This window comes from Corylus avellana, chromosome 4 (assembly GCF_965113065.1).
Source record: "Corylus avellana chromosome 4, dhCorAvel1.hap1.2, whole genome shotgun sequence".
Lineage (NCBI taxonomy): Eukaryota > Viridiplantae > Streptophyta > Magnoliopsida > Fagales > Betulaceae > Corylus > Corylus avellana.
The window spans coordinates 27,911,822-27,929,595 of NC_142493.1; the positions used below are offsets into that span (position 1 = coordinate 27,911,822).

Here is a 17,774-nt window from a genome sequence, read left to right on the forward strand (position 1 = left end):
CGCCAAAGCCACACTATAAGAACCAAAACCCGTGCCCAGTCTCTCTTCCTTGTTTTCGCGTCTCCTACACAATCCGCTCAGAGAAAGAAAAGATAGCAAAATGGAGAAAGCCATCAACAGGCAGAGAGTTCTTCTGGAGCACCTCCGACCTTCTTCCTCTGTTTACGGCAGCGATTCCTCAATCTCCGTATGTTCGATTCCTCGATTTTTTATTTTGCTCTTCTTTTGTTTCTGTCCGATCCGCTCTTTTCGCTTCGTGATTGATTACTTCTTTAGCTCGCTATGTTGGTGAATTGATTTATTTGTTCACGCGTTCGTACACAATTGAGCGATCGAAATGATTAGACTTCGAAATTTCAATCTAAAAATTAGATGATCGTTATAATTTTTAGCTGCCAAAAAATGGAAAAAATGATCGGCTATGATGATTTCTTATTATTTCAAGTTTACTCCTATAAAGCTGTGAACCTTGATGATAATTATGAATTTAGCTTATGGTTTCAAATTTAATTTTGGTTCCTAAAAAATGAAATTAATTGATGTTGAAAATTCTTACCAGGCATCGGCATGTCTAGCTGGGGATAGCGCTGCGTACCACAGGACTGCGGTGTTTGGGGACGATGTGGTGATTGTGGCGTAAGTTGCTCCGTCTTGCAGATGACCTTTCCGAGTTTTTTTTTTTTTTTTGGCAAATTGTCGAATCGTGAAATTTTCAATTAATTGGGTCTGTTTCGAATTGTGTTTCGGTGAATTTTGTATCACACAGAGCTCACAGAACTCCAATTTGCAAATCCAAGCGTGGTGGTTTCAAGGATACTTATCCCGATGATCTCCTAGCACCGGTTTTGAAGGTGCAGTTTATGCTTCTTTTTTCACTTGCCTTTTGGCATTCAAGTTTGGAATACTGGCGAAAACCGATTTTTTGGTCTGTGTATCGTACTGTTCGTTGTGATATAGCTTATTTTGGTGATAATTGTTTGGTATAGGCATTGATAGAGAAAACCAATCTGAATCCTAGTGAGGTTGGGGATATTGTGGTGGGTACCGTGTTGGCACCGGGATCTCAAAGAGCAAGTGAATGCAGGATGGCTGCATTCTATGCTGGTTTCCCTGGTATTTATTTGATTATTTTAGTTTTTGCAACCTTAGTTTGTTCAACTTGAAGATCCCTAGCTTATTAATCTCGAAGTTCTTTATAGTTAGTTTAATGGTCATGTATGTCACAATTGTTCTGTGTAGAAACTGTGCCTGTCAGGACCGTGAACAGGCAATGCTCGTCTGGGCTTCAGGCAGTTGCTGATGTGGCCGCCGCTATAAGAGCTGGATTTTATGATATTGGTAAAGAGTGCATCTTTTCTTTTCTTCCTTTTTTTAAGGATGTCGTAGAGTTACCTTCTTTGAAGATAAACTCTTAATCTTTATCATTTCATTTAGGCATTGGAGCTGGCTTGGAATCAATGACTGCTAATCCAATGGCATGGGAAGGGTCTGTCAACCCAAAAGTATATTCTCCTGCGTTCTTTTCTCTTATATGAACAAAATTTGTCAGTGAGAAATTTTTTTCTAAAGGATCATAGGATTTTGACGTTATCTTTCATTGACAATGACAGGTAAAGATCTTTGAACAAGCCCAAAATTGCCTTCTCCCCATGGGTATCACCTCAGAAAATGTTGCACATCGTTTTGGTGTAACTAGGCAAGAACAAGATCAGGCTGCAGTGAGTTGAATGAACCTATCAGTGTGGTATAGTGGTCTAAAGCAATTTTTTTCTATTCATTTTCTTACACTTATACTGTTAGGTTGAGTCGCATAGGCGAGCTGCTGCTGCTACTGCCTCTGGTAAATTCAAAGATGAAATTATTCCTGTGCCCACCAAGGTATCCACTATTTCTGATGTTCTAGCTGAATTTGTTTGCGCAAGCATTTTTGTGCAAGTGCATATATGGTTTTTGTTGGGCACTGATCTCCAGTTCATTTAAATAGATTGTTGACCCTAAAACGGGTGAGGAGAAACCTGTTACAATCTCTATTGATGATGGGATTCGACCTAACGCAACATTGTCAGACCTGGCAAAGTTGAAGCCTGTGTTTAAGAAAGATGGGACCACCACTGCAGGTATTATTTTCATAGGGGTGATTTTTTTTTTTTTTTCTTGAACTAGCTTTCATTTGAGTCTATTCCATTTCATCACTTGGTGCTTGTATCATAGGCAATTCTAGCCAAGTGAGTGATGGTGCTGGGGCTGTTCTCCTCATGAAGAGAAGTGTTGCATTGCAAAAAGGATTACCCATCCTTGGTGTATTCAGGTTTGTAAGCTTTGGGTAGAACTAATTCATTAATGTGATAAGTTGCACCGACATAGAGATGAAGCAGTGGTGCATAGATGTGCTTAATAAGAAAGGTCTGGTATACAGGCATATTTGAGTTCTGTGAACAAAAGCCTAGTTTATTGTAGTGCTTGGTTTTCAATAGTATTCTGTGTAGTTCTTATTGGCTTGCCACGTATATGCTGGAACCCACCCAACTAATTAGTTTCTCTTGGTACTTTGGTAGGAACATATAAACTGATGGAGAGTTATTTTAAGCACATCCATCAGAACCCGCACTAAATAAATAACTAAATTATAAAAAATAAAATAAAAATGTGCTCTATAATGTCAGAGGCTCTTCAGGACAATGATGTGAAGCAATAAATTCTTCTTTTCGTTTACCTCTCCAATATGACCTCACCTTACCATACTTCAGAACCCAAAAACTTAGTGATGAGGTTTGTGACCTAAACAAGTTAAGTCACACAAATCTGATTAGGGTGAGAATTTCTCTCAGCCTGACTCTGCAATATGTATTTTTTTATATCAGGTTTGTATGTTAAGAGTTGACCATTCATGGAGATGATTAAACTCTTAATCTTTTATCATGATTTATTAGACTAAATACTTAGCATATGCTAAGAAAATTACTTTTGTTGGTCATGCAGGACTTTTGCCGCTGTTGGTGTGGATCCAGCAATCATGGGTGTTGGCCCAGCTGTTGCAATTCCAGCTGCAGTCAAGGCTGCTGGTTTAGAACTTGATGATATTGACCTTTTCGAGATAAATGAGGTAAAAAAATATGAAAGAAATCCTAATTTTGGATCCAGCTACTGTGAATATATAATTACTAAGGAAATGTGCAATTGTACAGGCATTTGCATCCCAATTTGTGTATTGCCGTAACAAGCTAGGACTTGATCCAGAAAAGATAAATGTGAATGGAGGTGCTATGGCCCTTGGGCATCCTTTGGGTGCAACAGGTATACACTAGAAATTCGAATTAACTTTACACTATCTAAAAGTTTGAAAACACGGGTATTGCTGACAGGAACTATTAAAGGTAATTGAACTCTATAGGGTTTACATTATGGAATTTCTGCATTTATTTCAACTAAAGTGTTGAGGTCAACACATGGTAATTCCACCTGGAATAATACAAAAATTTACAAGATATATATCAGATGCCAGCATGAGATGATACATTCATTTGTTAGACATGTCATTTGAGTTATCACTACGCATGAAGCGTCTCATGGAGATGCTATTGATGATGGACTTAAGCATGTAGTTGGATCTTTGTTATATTGACTTGATCATCATAAAGTTGGTGAGAAGCTTTCTTTTATCAATTAAGAAATTTGCTAAAGGCTCTTCTGGCTGTCTCAGGCGCTCGCTGTGTTTCTACTCTATTGTATGAGATGAAGCGCCGTGGCAAAGATTGCCGCTTTGGAGTTATATCTATGTGCATAGGTACACACTCTCTCTCTCTCTCTCTCTCTCTGCACCCAACTCATGCAAGTGTTTGCTGGAATATGCTGCTAACCGTGAATGTTTATAACTGAAATACAGGCACAGGAATGGGGGCAGCGGCTGTTTTTGAACGAGGAGACGCTGTTGATGAGCTCTGCAATGCCCGGAAAGTTGGAAGCAACAGTCTTTTATCTAGGGATGCTCGGTAGAACAATTTTATGCGTCACTGGTTGGAAATTTCTATTAATAACGTAATGTCTGGAATTGAAAATCCTGATAAAAGCATTGTAATAAAGATGGCGTTATTTATTGTTGAAAGCCTTGGGAGTAATTAGTCGACATTTCATCTCGTTCCACTCATATTCTGCATTTCAGTATCATCAAGTTCAATCCTTTTGTTATGGTTAGGGTGTTGAGACGCGTACCTCTCCAAAGGAGAATCCCATTTTTGTTTTTCTCTCAACACCTCAAAACTTTCTATTCAGTATTCAGAGGGACAAAATTACTTTTTTCCGGTAATAGTTTGAGTCTGTTCTTCAGTCTCTTTTCTTTTTTATACAGAACTTGCATTCTAGGGAACATCCATGTGTCACAATTATGTCCGAGCAACATTATATGCAATAGAACGGTTCTATTTCAAACTTTGCATCATTAAGTATTCAATAAAACATCTCCAAATCTCCCAGTTCCTCTATTGTTAAATTGCTGAGACTACCTCAAATTAACCACGTCCAAATTCGAAGAAATCTCACATATTCACATTAAAATGAATAAATAAACAAACTTTTTACTTCATCAAAGGCAACACCCACCAGGAAAAATTCATTGACATATCACAATTCTCCAGTCTGTCTTTTACTTTGATAAACTGTCCCTATTAACCCAATAACAAAATCAACATCAATTAACATTACAATAGCAATAAAAGGCTCATATTTCTTTTTCCTTTTTTTTTTTTTTTTTTTACCTAGGTATCCATGTGATACAATCTAATAATAACTTTATAACACTACCCCCTAATAACTAATAACCCAATTAATATTACCAACACAACAACATAAGAATCGCCTCAGTTTTCAATTAAGTGCAAAGAAAGGAACAATTAATGTCTAACTGTTAGCAATGCCCAAAAAAATCAAAGTTCAACGAGTAGTCGTGGAATGTATGCATTGTTTAACACTATCGTTATGTGCAATACCCAATTCACCCAAATTGACATTACCACAGAGAACTAGGCTCCAAATTATTAACCTACTCATCCAAAACAAAAAATTCTTGTAACAACCAACTAGCCCAACACCAAAATCAATCAGAATTTACATCAACTCAGAAGGAGGGAGGGGGGGGGGGGGGGGGGAGAGCTTAAAATTTCTGATGATCCCGACAAAAATCCAATGCCAAAATCAAGCAGAATTAACATTTTCACTACGATAAACTCAAAACTCTCATAACCCCAACTAAACCCAATAATCAAACGCAAGCGAGTTTACATTACTACAGAAAAAGAAAAAGCAACCAGAATTAACATTACAACACCAAAGAAACTCGAGTTTCTCATAACTCCTATTACACCCAATAACCAAAATCAAGCAGAACTAACATTACTGCAATAGAAACGCTCAAATATTTTGGTAACAACTATTAACCCAACACCGGAATCGACCAGGATTAACATTACCAAAACAGAAAAGTTCAAAAATTCTTATAACCCCTATTATCCCCAATTATCAAAATCAAGCGCCGCAAACATTAGCAAACCCAAAAACCCAAAAATTCTGAAAAGCGTAAAAAAACAAAACCAATACCCAAAATCAAGCAGAATTAACATTATCACAACAAAAGAGCTCAAAAATATTATAAACTCAATTATCAAAACAAAAACCACTAGCATTCCCACAACAAAAAGAACAAAGCCTCAAATTTCCAACAAACTAAGCCACCTGGTGCCGGTGCGATGCGATGTCGTCGGAACCGTCTGCATCGTTGTCTATGAACTCGACAACGATTGTCAATCTAAACATTGGAGGCTAAATTTTTTGATACTTTGTTGAGATACATTGTCAATCTTTAAATATTTGAGGCTAAATTGAAAATCGGGTGAACATTTGGGAGGGTACAGCGTATTTTTCTCTTAGTTTTACCACATGTGAAGTGATATGGGACTGACTTGAAACTCCCTTTCTTGTTTGCCATTACAGTTCCAAATTATCAAAGACTAAAATCTGTTCACGCAAGTTTCTGCAAACTGGATGAATTAAATTCTTGAGCATTATATATGTTTTTACTAAGAAAAGTACACAAGCTTTCTGACACCTTTTACCATTGACAGCTTATGGGGCATAGAGCCATTAATTGAATCTTTTCAGTAGCATATCCAGATAGAACTCATCTCCTACAATGAGATTTAAAGTGGCTCCCATGTCAAATATATTATATATTATATTATATCAAGAGAGTTTTTATTAAACTAAAACTTGTAGGTAATTAAATATACCAATAACTACTTAAGGTGAAAGGTTATTTCATTTTACCAAATGTTGTATCCCTTGATTGAAAGAAGCAACTTTTGATTATTGATAAGGGTCTTGGTCTATCTATAGATAAGCCAGTGATTCTCCATCAGTCACAACATGAACGTGAGAAATGGATAAGTCAAAAACTCTTATCTATCACTCTCCAATATATTGTGAGGGTTCTAGGATTGCGAATTCAACAAACATTCAAGTTTGAATTTCTGGATTATTCAATTCAAGTACTTAAGCAACAATTGCCAAAGATTAGTGTTTTTATTTGATGTTTATATGATAATCTTCTCCCAAATTCTTACATATCCACCTCATAAGCATCCAAGCATAATTACAAGATCCCTCATCTTCTCAAGAACCAAATGGAGAATCAAACTTGGTAAAGATATTTTATTTATGTTTTTATAAATAATTGGACCTAAGAGGAGGGGGAATGAGAGATTCGAACTAAGAACCTCCGATTCGTGAGGTATAGTCCCCATCCGATTGAGAGCCTAAAGATATTATTCTAGACTAGAACTTCAACATTCATACGTTCAGAAACTATAAAAGAAAGTAGTCTTTGTAGCTATCACTGTCTAGTTCTAAAATTTTGTGAAAGTGAAAACAAGTTGATGGCTTTTGAATATTCACGATCATCATTAAAAATTGAAATAACGAACACGTGGGTCTAAGGAATATGTGATTATCATACAGTTGCAGCTTTGAGGGGAAGGAAATCTGAAATCTTGTTGGTGTAGAAATCAGGTTGTATGGAGTTGTTTGGATTCTGCAGCATTGATATTGTAGTCACACCTGTTAAGACAAAAAGGCGACAAGATAATCAAATTTCATATGACAGTAGATGAAGCTAGGGGTGGGCAAATTAACCATCTACCAATTATCGATAGCCTACTGACCAAGAACCGACCAACACCTACCGACACCGCTTAATTGATGGCCGGTAGGCGGTAGACTTTTATATTTCCAACAAACTCAGTTCAGTAGGCGGAATAAAATTTTATAACCGAACCAACTTTGCCGACCAATTTTCTATTTCTTTGCTTACCGACATTACCGACCGCCATTACTGACCGATATTACCGACTGCCATTTGGTAACAGAACAAAAAGTAGGCGGGATAAGTCGGTGAAAATTTCGACTTTACCGACAATGGCGGTGCGAAATGCGAAAACCCCATTTTTGTAACCGAATTATCCGACTCCCACCCCTAGATGAAGCTCACAAAGGTACAAAGTTACCTGAGAGAACAAGAAGAGTTTTGCAACCACCATTTTGTCCAAACAAAATATCTGTATCTAATCTGTCCCCAACCATGCATATTTGTGACTTGAGAATGCCAAATCTGTGGTTATGACAATCAATTAGAGATCACATACTTGATGACTAAGTAGATTAGGAATGAGAATCTTGCACAAGAAGTTTCTGAATCAATGAATGCAGTAATGCTAATGTCTACATGTGGACTGTAAAGGCAATTTGAAAGCTCTGATATAAGCTTTGCTGAAGCCATTTTTTTTTCTTTCTTTCTTTTGGTGAGTAGTATTTGTTGAAGTCATGGATTAATTACAGCCAAAGCAGCGTGGAGAATGAGAATAAGGCATTTGAAAGATGTACTTGTTTGCTAAATAGTCCATCATAAAGGTTGAGGGCTTTCCCACAACCAGTGGCTCACGTTGAGTAGATCCACTGACAGCACCAACCATAGAACCACCACCTGAAAGAAATCAAGTACCCATAACAGTGTGAATAAAACGATAATACAATAATAACAATCAATTGACTCTATGTTAAAGCTTGGGAGTCTAGAAGGAGAATAGAGGAAAGGATAAGGGGAAGAGGAGAAGAGAGGAATAGTTATCCCTTCTTTTTGCTTAGAGGTTTGACGCAGGCAGCAAGAAGCTCTCAGAAAAGCAAATTTTCAAACCAAAATTATTTGAAATTGTGGTCTTTATTTAATGTGATTCCAATGTGGGATTTAGATTAAAGTGTGATTACTTTACTAATGATCTTGGCAGTGTAGAAACACTGTTGAAAGCAGTGCTGAAATTTAAATTTAAATTATTTGTGGGTCCAATTAGTAGGGATTTCTTCTCTTTTGTTTACTTGGTAATAATTTGTTGTCCATATTAATTTGCTTCAAAGGTCATTATTAGGATTATTTGAGATGCTTATATACGCCTTATAATGACTCTTATTGTTATGGACACAACCAAAATTTTGACGGCTGGCTTTGAGTTTCTCTCAAGCCCTAGGTGTAATGCTTTCTTTCACAAGGAGTGATTCCTAGGAACCTACTAGTGTGATGCTAGTAGTTATTTTATGCTTTCATTGTATGGATTTTTTATTTCCAAAAGTGAAATCAGATCTGCAAGCCCTTAATTCCCTAACCAATTTCAACAATTTCCCAATCCCTACAGACCCTAACTCTTATTTCCTATACCCTAGAATCTTCACTCGACTACATCAGCATTTTTACAAAAAGTCTTTCAGATCCTCTCTTTCTCCCACCAAAAACTAAATCCAAACAGAAGAAACGCGAGTCTCCCACCCCTTCCCCTCTCCTTTCCTCTCTTCTCCCTCGATCCAAACATACTATAAATCAAAATGGATTCTCATTCCTACAAAGAATGGAATAAAAAACAAATTTTCAGAATATACATTTATTTGGGATCATTACCTTAATCTCCTCTCCCTCGAATATTGTGACAGGTGCATATTTCAAACAATGCTTTATAGAAATCTCATTTCATGGGCATATGTAAGAGAAAATATTTTCAGACTTAAGGATTATTCAATAAATCATTTCCCCAGAATGAAGCACTTAGGCTCTAATTCTTAAGCATAACAAAAGAGAAGGAAATGATTCCAATAAACAAAGATCTAGGCGGGCACTATCAGGGCAAGAGAAGTTAAATCATATCCATAAAGGAACCACAATTATTAAGGAACACAAAGAAAATTACTATTAATGAAAAGAAGAAAGAAACTTAAACATCTTTTGAGAAACTGTAGTTGTCAAGGAAGCATCATGGGTTCAATGTTGCCCTATGATGAGACATTGAGACCATCCAATAAATAGTATATCTGAACAAATAATTTTATAATTTACCTAATTTCTTTTTAAAAGGAGTTACGTCATAAGAGAAGATAATTAAGGGGAAAGTTAAGAGAAAAGAGAGTCTTATGTAAATTAAATGCATAAGATACAAGCTCATATAGACCCCAAGAACAACAACCATAGACTGCTTACAAAGTTATAACGATAATTCTTAGCTGCTTTTAAGGACTTAGCTTAGTACATTGACTCAATAACCAGTGCAACATTTCACATTATGACTACAATAAATGAAATTAGTTTCTATCTACAACTATAAGCATTGGTAACCGTATTAGTACATCAATAAATGCAATATTGCTAGTCTAGGAAAGATAACAAGAAACTGCTAACTTATCCTCAAACTTATACTTATTAGCAACATTAAAACAATTGAAAGTATAAGTTTCATCTAATACATTATTAATTCCCATTAGGAAATTGGTTCCAAACCAAAACTGAGAACATCCTTTTTAGTTTGCCCATTTTATGGTGGTGGCAATAATAACTTGAAGATGGCATGTTATACTATCATGGTAGGGCGGCAATAGCGACGGTAGGTTATGGTGGTGTGATAGTGGGTGTTGGTAATGAATATAGCAATAGTGGTGGCAATAATGGTAGTAGTGTTCAAATGAAGAGCAATATAGGATGGGAATAGAATAGTAGAATTTCTACAATAACGCCTTCTCCTATGGAATTTAAACTTCAAAGTTTTTGTGCTTGAAATATCCAAAGTTTAAAACTACTCCATAGATTTTTTTTAAATGACTCGTTAGCCCAAACAAGGGAAATCAATATTGGAGTTTTTTTTTTGGGGGGGGGGGTAAGTAATTTCAATATCATTAAATAATTGCAAAAGGGCGCAACCCTAATACACAGGAAATTAATATTGGAAATTGAATTACAACTTTAAGTAAAATCCCTCGTCCAACACAAGATAAATCCTTTAGTAACTTCAATGAAGTAGTTTTCCAACAAAATATTCTTAGTAACTACTGAACCAAACCACAAATGAGATGCAGGCAATACTTTCCCCCTATTTTTAGTTATGATCAAAACCAAACAATTTTCATAAGAGGTGGATGATAAATCTATGAAAATGGAAAATAAAGGCTAGAGAGAAGTTAACCTGCCCACTCCTGAGCATCTGTTAGATGTGTGACAGCATCACGATTGGTAGCAATGAATAGACACCCGGGGTTTTCGCGTATACAGAGTGTTCCATACCTTCCATCAAACATAAAATTTGTTAATCACTCCCATCATGGACAACTAAACAGAAAACATATTTCAAGTGCATCCACAAAATATTAGAGGTTTAAAGAAAAATTTGGCCATTATGGTAGTGACTGAAGTTGGTAACGATCAATGATTATTACGAAGTAAAATGGTAGAAGTGCATTTTGAATAATGTAAATAAGTGTGTGAATTAAAACAATACACAAGATGATTGAAGTATGTTGTATGTTAAATTTGACATGTCAACTAAATCAGCGCTGCCAATTAGAACAGTCTCAGCTAATTAGTATGATAACAGAAATTGAAGAGAAACTAATGTGGACATCAAATACAAGCCATTGATTACAAGTAGAGCTGGCAATTTAACTTGTGACCCGCGAACACAACACATAATTTTAGGGTTAGGGTTTAGGTTAAATGGGTTCGGACACCCATTTATGACACGTTTAATAAACGTGTCGGGTCGTGTCAACCCGTGGGTTCGCGGGTTGACACGTTTGACCAGTATATATATCTACACACTTAATTTATTTTTTATTTTTAGCTCAAGTTTGTATATATACATTTAAACATGTTCACGAGTTGTGTCGTGTCAACCCGACACGACACGTTTATTTAAATGGGTTATACGTGTCGTGTCTTGTTACCCATTAATAAAACGCGTCGTGTTCGGATTTGGGTGTTCGACACGTTTATTTAAACGTGTTGTGTTCAAGTTGGCATAAACAGGTTCGTGTCGTAAACGGGTTGCTAGAACCCATTTTGCCAGCCCTTAAATTACATGTGTGTTTGAACATTGATATCGGGGGATGGAAGATGGCCTAGCCCATGATTTTGTGTTTGGGTGATTGAGAGCTGGAGATATTATTATGGGGACTTTTATTATTTTCGCATTTTATTTGTTTTGTTATTTATTTTCCAAATTGGTTATGTTAATTTTTTGTTAGGGAAAGATACACCAAAGGAGTCAATTAAGAGAATATTAATATACATATTTGGACATTACACTAGCCCAAATGCCTAAGCTAATGAGCTTGAATCCACTTAGGCATATTAACTACTTTTTTTTTCTTTATACTTTATCAATGTAGGACACAACACTCACAAGCACCCTCAACAAATCTCTCCCTCACTTGTGAGTCTTTTCTATTGACCTAACTCTCCCTCATATGTGAGTCCTTTACAAATCCAATTGTGTCATAAGTACTCCAAGAGCTACTACTCTTTTACTGGAGTCAAACCAAGATAATCGTATCAACAATGGAAGCTAACCATGGCTCTGATATCAGTTGTTAAGAAAAAATAAATTTAGGATCCCAAAGAAGTAGAAAAAATAGCATAATAAAATAAATTAATCACACATGACATCAAGATTTACGTGGTTTGGCTTAACAATGCTACATCCACAAGAGAAGACGACACGGAGGAAATTTAATACCAAAAGGTAGAGTACAAAGAAAAGTAGAGAGAAAGTCACTCAAATTTGTTTTTCAGGCATTTAGTGATCTTACTGGATTTTGTAGTAGTTAAAATAACGATCAAAGCCAACCACAACAGCCCCAACCTGAAAAAAGCAATGAGGGACTCCTTTGTTACGGCCAAAAATTGAATCGTAATGAAACAATTGCTTTTAGGAGCAAAAGAATACACAAAAGATAATTCAGACTGAAAATACATTTTCTCATTTTCATTGGTAAGAACTCTTTGAAAAACTCAAATTAGAAATGCAATTAATTGTAAAGCATGAGAGAGCAGAAGTATACATCTTTATCATGCTCCATGAGAAATCCAGGCTTTAGCTCTATCTTTTTACCACCATCTTCCTGAAAGTTTTAAACAAAAACAAAAAAAAAAATTCATATAAATAATTAAACAGTTCCACATTCATCATCAAGTTAGAACATGCCAAACCTCAATATCCTCAAAAAAATCCACTAATTAAAGTGATATGTGAACACATTTATTATAAATTGTTAAAAATTACTCTTGCATCATATAATTACAGTCCCACTCCCCACCCCAAAAGGGGAAAAATGATAGATATATTAGGAAATCTGATATTGTATGCAAAAAAAAAGGTCACTTTTCTTCCTGTTATGAGACTGTTGTCTAAAATCTCATCTTAACATAAAAATTCCATCCATGTGGACCCTATGTGATACTTAAAATAGCCACCTCTTACTATGTCTGATTTAAATTCCAGAATGTTTCTTTTCATTTGAAAATAGTACTTCTGGGGATAAAGAATTACTGGCATAGACTGTCAAGATAGTGCACCTAAAATAAAATAGAAACTCTCAGCTTTTGCATGTGATTATCTTTCATAATTAAGCTAATATACCTTTAATTGCATTAAAGAAAAAGGTTTTACAGGAGGTAGGTGAAGCTGAAATCACAACCTCAAGGAAGGTTTTTGGATATCAACAGAGAACTTTAAAATATTACTCTACATAATAACACTCCCCAACAGGCCCCAGCGGCCCCCCCCCCCACACACACAAAAAAAAAAAAAAAAAAAATTAGTAAATGCTACATTTGGATCAAGCCCTATATTTTCTTACCAAGTTTCTTGTCATTCATGTCATATCGTCATTTCAACTCTCACAATTCTTCCACAGAGTTAAGTAAAATTAAAAGTCTTCCTATATCTTGTGTTTTCAATAATCTCAAGAGAGAACACTCCATAAATCTATTTTGTCAGAGTTGGACTATTTAATTCTTTGAGGGACACGTACATATCAAGTGTAAAGTTTTGCAAGCAGAATAGAAGGGACCATATTCTAACTTGATCTTCGAACTATTTGATTGAGAGTTACATATCGGTAGTGAAAAAGATGTTGCATCAACTGGTGTTTGTGATAATTCAGTCATATTGAAAACAAAATCAAATGTTCACACAATATCAGGTGAAAGTTGCAGGTTTAAGACTAATTAGAGCGGGAAGTGAAACTTATACAACGTAAATTTCATACATACTGGGCCACCAAGGTATTGAATTCCAGCAAGCTCAAGCTCCTTCAAGATGCCATCCTCACCGATCACATACACCTAAATCATGACCATCTATTAGTCCTCTATTTTCTTTATCCAAAGCCACCATATTCACACAGGGTGTCAACAAGGTTTCTAAACATGGCTGAGCATTGGTGGATTTATGAACAAGCACAAATTGTGAAGAGTAACAGGTTAACCATAAGCAAAGAGTTATTACAGTTCCATAATCTCAAAATACTGAAAATGGTATTCAAATAAATTTTAATAAGCATTCATTAGAATGAAAACAAAGTACAATTCAGTTATATAAGTTTTGAAATTAAGGTCTTAGAGGAACATCAGAAAAAATACAAACGGAAGGAAGATACTGGTAGAAGACTCATTGCATAGCACAATAGAGTAAGTATCCTCTTCACACTAGCCTGTTTTCCGCTACAACTACTGGAAAACAACCTCCTGTTATGACCTTCTTGATATATTGAAAACATTTAGTGCAAAATTGTTGACCAGAATTGAGGGATATGTAAAAGTATATGGCTAATGATAAAAAGAATTCCTTTTTACAATAACTGCTCTTGACTAGAGATATGGAGCTGGGCCCCACATAGCTGGTCTAGTAGCATATTTTATTTTATCACCACCATGAATTTAAATATATGTATATACCTTTTTATCTTTTGGGAAATTAATTGACTTCAAATATGCAGCAGCAGCAAAAGATGATGCAAAAATTTCCTCCTGAAACATTTCAGTTGCATTAGAAGTTATGGTTGACAAAGTTTAGCTAACATGGGAGAAAAGAATCATGAACTAACCTCAGTGACATTCAGGCCAAGTGTCTCAAACTTTTTACCATATTGTTTTCTAGACTTTGTCGAGTTGTTGGTAACAAAAACTAATCTCTTTCCCTGAAGAAAAAGAAATTCAAGAAATGTCTAATAACCATAAACGACTCATTGCCTCTTAAGACTTTGTCACAACAATTCCAATTATGACCATTTTGCAAGGAAGTCAAGAGAAAAATTAAATTAAATGAAGCTAAAGAGTTGCATATCCATATGAATTCATGCAAGGTAACACATACATTCATATACAAACCTTTGACCGGAGCATATCAAGGGTTTCTGGGACTCCATCTATTAGTTTATCTCCTTTCCATATGACTCCTGCAAAATAATTAGAAATAAGTATAAGAGCTTTAATTAGATTGTCATTAGATATCTAACCTTATCAATCCCGAAGAAAAATAAATAAATAAAAAGAAAGAAAAGAGGCTGCAGACACATGATTAATCATTTAAATTAGAAACTTTAATAGCTACTACGAAGAGGGACTAATTCCAACAGAAAAAAGCAATAAATGAAATCTTCTAATAAAAACTTTCTCCAATATTTTAGCACTAAGTTTAAGGTCTATGTGAGAAACTGTTTTTTTGATAAGTAGCTCTCTATGAGAAGTTGTAGATGTAGTCATTCTAAATTGGGAATGTATTTATGTGAACACGTAATGGTAACGGCTGATGTGGATTTCACGTTTGAGTGTCAAGTCTCACATCAAGAGATAGTGGAGAAAAGTGAGAGATTGCTAAACACAGTCAGCTTGGAATCCAACATGTACATCAAATACTCCCCAAATTTTGATCTCTCATCACTTACACTTGTCTAATTTGGGGTTTTTCTTCCTTCCACTCTGGGCACACGCATTGTACAAATTGGCAATCTAAAGACTGACTTGCTCTATTGCTGGTTACAATGTTGAATTCTTGTACAGTGAAGAAATCATTAGGCTTCCATTAGATGTCAGAATCCAAGAACAAAAGCAAAGGAAAATTGTCAACATCCTCAAGAAATTAAGGGCAAATTTTGTGTGGGAAATTTAGTTCAGCTGTTTACTGAGTGAATATTGCAACCATGCTTACACTCATTAAACAAAAAAAAAAAAAAAATCCTTTCAACTAAAGAACATGTAAAATGTGGTCACACATTTGCATGAGAATACAAATCCCAGGTAGTTTCTTAATCCTAAACAAACACAGATTAGCACGCGCGCACACACACAGAACAACCGTCCTCACGTCTCAACACACACACACTAATAAATCCAATTCAGCATTTTTAAATAAATTATTTAAATTTTCGTCAATGTAAATTGTACGAAAAAGAAGAAGAAGAAAGAAGAATTCAAGAGAGAAAAACAATAAAAGACCCCTCACCATCGCAGTCGAAGATGAAGGTTTCGACGGATTCGATGAGCTCCCCCGGATTCTTGAGGGGCTGCGCCGACGCCTGGGTCGTGAAACTCGCCATTCTCGAGTTTTTATTGGTGTTCAATCTTATGCTCGACAAGTCGGATAAAGGGTTTGGAGAAGTACACGAGAGCTTCTTGAGGCCCAAGAATCTGGATGCGTTGGGGCTCAAATGGCAGAGAAATCGATATGAGTTTGTGGAAGAAAGAGCAGAGACTGAAACAGAGATTGTGGCTGTCGTTCTGCTCAGCATTTTTTGTGTTTTTTTCTTTTCTCTTTTCTTGGGTAGGTTGTTTGAGGCAATTAAGGTTTTAACTTTTCAAGTGGATGAGATGAGATGAATAGGGTTCACACATACATGCATGCACTTTTTGTTTTGAGAATCGCTACACTTACATAGGCTTTTAACTAACAAAGCCTTACGTACTGACGTGGCAAGGAAAAAGACAAAAACAATTTGGGACCTGGCTGCTCGTGAGAGACCAAGCTCGCTCTCTCTCCTGGGTCTCGCCGAAATGTTTGAGCTCTGATGGGCCCAACTCAGAAGCTCACCCAAAAGTCGGAATATTGGTTGTTCACGGCGGCGGAACATTGGCCCCAACTCACAGCGGAATATTGGTTCTCAAGATGTCGGAGTTTTTCAACCAAAAGTCGTCGGTGCCGGGGAAAATCCCGTCGGCCGAGACCCGCCCTGGGTCTGGCCAGACCCAGCGTTGTTATGCCGTAGATTAATTTCTTCCCAATTACCTGAATATTCTGATGAATGTCTTGTCTCATAACAGCCATTTTTGGTCCAATCTTATCTGCAGACAGATTTATTCCACAGAAAGGTTATGCAATTTTCTACTTTTATATCTAGAGCTTGAGAGAGAGAGAGAGAGAGAGAGAGAGGTGAAGAGAAAAAACCAACCAAGAATTTGAATAACCAAGTTGCAGACATGAAGAAATGTCTTTGTGGGGATGTGAGCAGCATCATGTTTATCACCAGGTTTAAGTAGAGAGCTCTTCAATGGCAGACCTTATTTCTGACACCTTCTCCAACTCCCTTTTCCTCTTCATTTCAACCTCTGTGTAATCTTCTTTCGCCCCCTCCACTTTAATTCTTGATTTTCTTTTCAATACCTATGCTGATGATCATTACTGGATGAGCTTCTGAGTTGGGCCCATGAGATCTCAAAAAACAATTTCTTCCAGGCCCAGGAGAGAAAGCGAGCTTGGTCTCTCACAGGCAGCCTGGTCTCAAATTTTTTTTTTTTTTTGGTTGTCTTTTTCTTTGCCACGTCGGTACGTAAGGCATTGTTAGTTAAAAGCTTTTTTTTTTTTTAAAAAAAAAAAAAAAGGATAAAAGCCTTAATAAGTGTAGCAATTCTCTTTTGTTTTATTGTAATTTTAATTTTAATACAACATGTTTTATTGTAATTTTCTCATTTAAAATTAGAAGCTTTACTCTCTTATCTTTTGAGTAAAACATTATATGTAATTGTTACAACAATTTTACTCTGGTCTAATTCTGATACTTATTAAGTCAGTAAATATTTAAAAGATGCAACTCCTTCTATGCTATGATTCAACTTTCATGTGTAATTGATCTTAAATTGGCCTTGATTTTGTTTTCTATTTAAATTAAATATTTCACGTATTGGGCCTTGGCCCTTATCTATTAAAAAGAAATTTGAGTCTACACGTGAAGAGAGTGTTAAAAGTAATGATTAACTGATTAAGTGATTAATTTGTTTTTTCTTATAAATTTAAACTTTTGAGATAACTGGTAATTTAATAGATTTAAAAATCATTTATCCTCTAAATTCCAAGTGTATGGCGAAAATGGTATTTAATGTTCAATAATAATGGTTTGGGAGTTGATTCTCTCATACGTGGGTAGCATTA

At 35.8% G+C, this 17,774-nt stretch overlaps 2 protein-coding genes across 2 annotated transcripts; one reads left to right on the forward strand and one right to left on the reverse strand.

Moving 5' to 3' along the window:
- PKT4 (peroxisomal 3-ketoacyl-CoA thiolase 4) lies at positions 1-4,125 on the forward strand. The gene is made up of 14 exons (XM_059591059.2): positions 1-187; positions 560-636; positions 767-851; positions 987-1,113; positions 1,240-1,338; positions 1,435-1,502; positions 1,611-1,718; positions 1,801-1,878; positions 1,985-2,117; positions 2,212-2,308; positions 2,980-3,103; positions 3,186-3,294; positions 3,701-3,784; positions 3,884-4,125. The coding sequence occupies exons 1-14, from the start codon at positions 101-103 to the stop codon at positions 3,991-3,993; spliced, it is 1,386 nt and encodes a 461-aa protein (XP_059447042.2). The 5' UTR covers positions 1-100; the 3' UTR covers positions 3,994-4,125.
- A 2,549-nt stretch (positions 4,126-6,674) lies between these two features.
- LOC132176942 (phosphoglycolate phosphatase 1A, chloroplastic) lies at positions 6,675-16,964 on the reverse strand. The gene is made up of 12 exons (XM_059589106.2): positions 16,798-16,964; positions 15,855-16,690; positions 14,741-14,808; positions 14,458-14,550; positions 14,309-14,380; positions 13,625-13,696; positions 12,412-12,471; positions 12,160-12,212; positions 10,539-10,636; positions 7,927-8,026; positions 7,551-7,654; positions 6,675-7,104 (listed from the first exon to the last, which is right to left on the reverse strand). Exons 2-12 carry the CDS (start codon positions 16,138-16,140, stop codon positions 6,998-7,000), a joined length of 1,113 nt encoding a protein of 370 aa, XP_059445089.2. The 5' UTR covers positions 16,141-16,690; positions 16,798-16,964; the 3' UTR covers positions 6,675-6,997.
- Between the last annotated feature and the right edge of the window lie 810 nt (positions 16,965-17,774).

What these genes read in the sequence shown, in the direction of transcription:
- PKT4 (XM_059591059.2), top strand. Translation starts at nt 101, where the DNA reads ATGGAGAAAGCCATCAACAGGCAGAGAGTTCTTCTGGAGCACCTCCGA. An exon ending in ATTCTATGCTGGTTTCCCTG is followed by an intron (nt 1,114 to 1,239) that starts GTATTTATTTGA and finishes TGTTCTGTGTAG; the next exon opens with AAACTGTGCCTGTCAGGACC. An exon ending in CCCATCCTTGGTGTATTCAG is followed by an intron (nt 2,309 to 2,979) that starts GTTTGTAAGCTT and finishes TTGGTCATGCAG; the next exon opens with GACTTTTGCCGCTGTTGGTG.
- LOC132176942 (XM_059589106.2), bottom strand. Translation starts at nt 16,140, where the DNA reads ATGCTGAGCAGAACGACAGCCACAATCTCTGTTTCAGTCTCTGCTCTT. An exon ending in TTTAACTACTACAAAATCCA is followed by an intron (nt 10,637 to 12,159) that starts GTAAGATCACTA and finishes GTTTGATGGAAG; the next exon opens with GTATGGAACACTCTGTATAC. An exon ending in AACTCTTCTTGTTCTCTCAG is followed by an intron (nt 7,105 to 7,550) that starts GTAACTTTGTAC and finishes TTGTCTTAACAG; the next exon opens with GTGTGACTACAATATCAATG.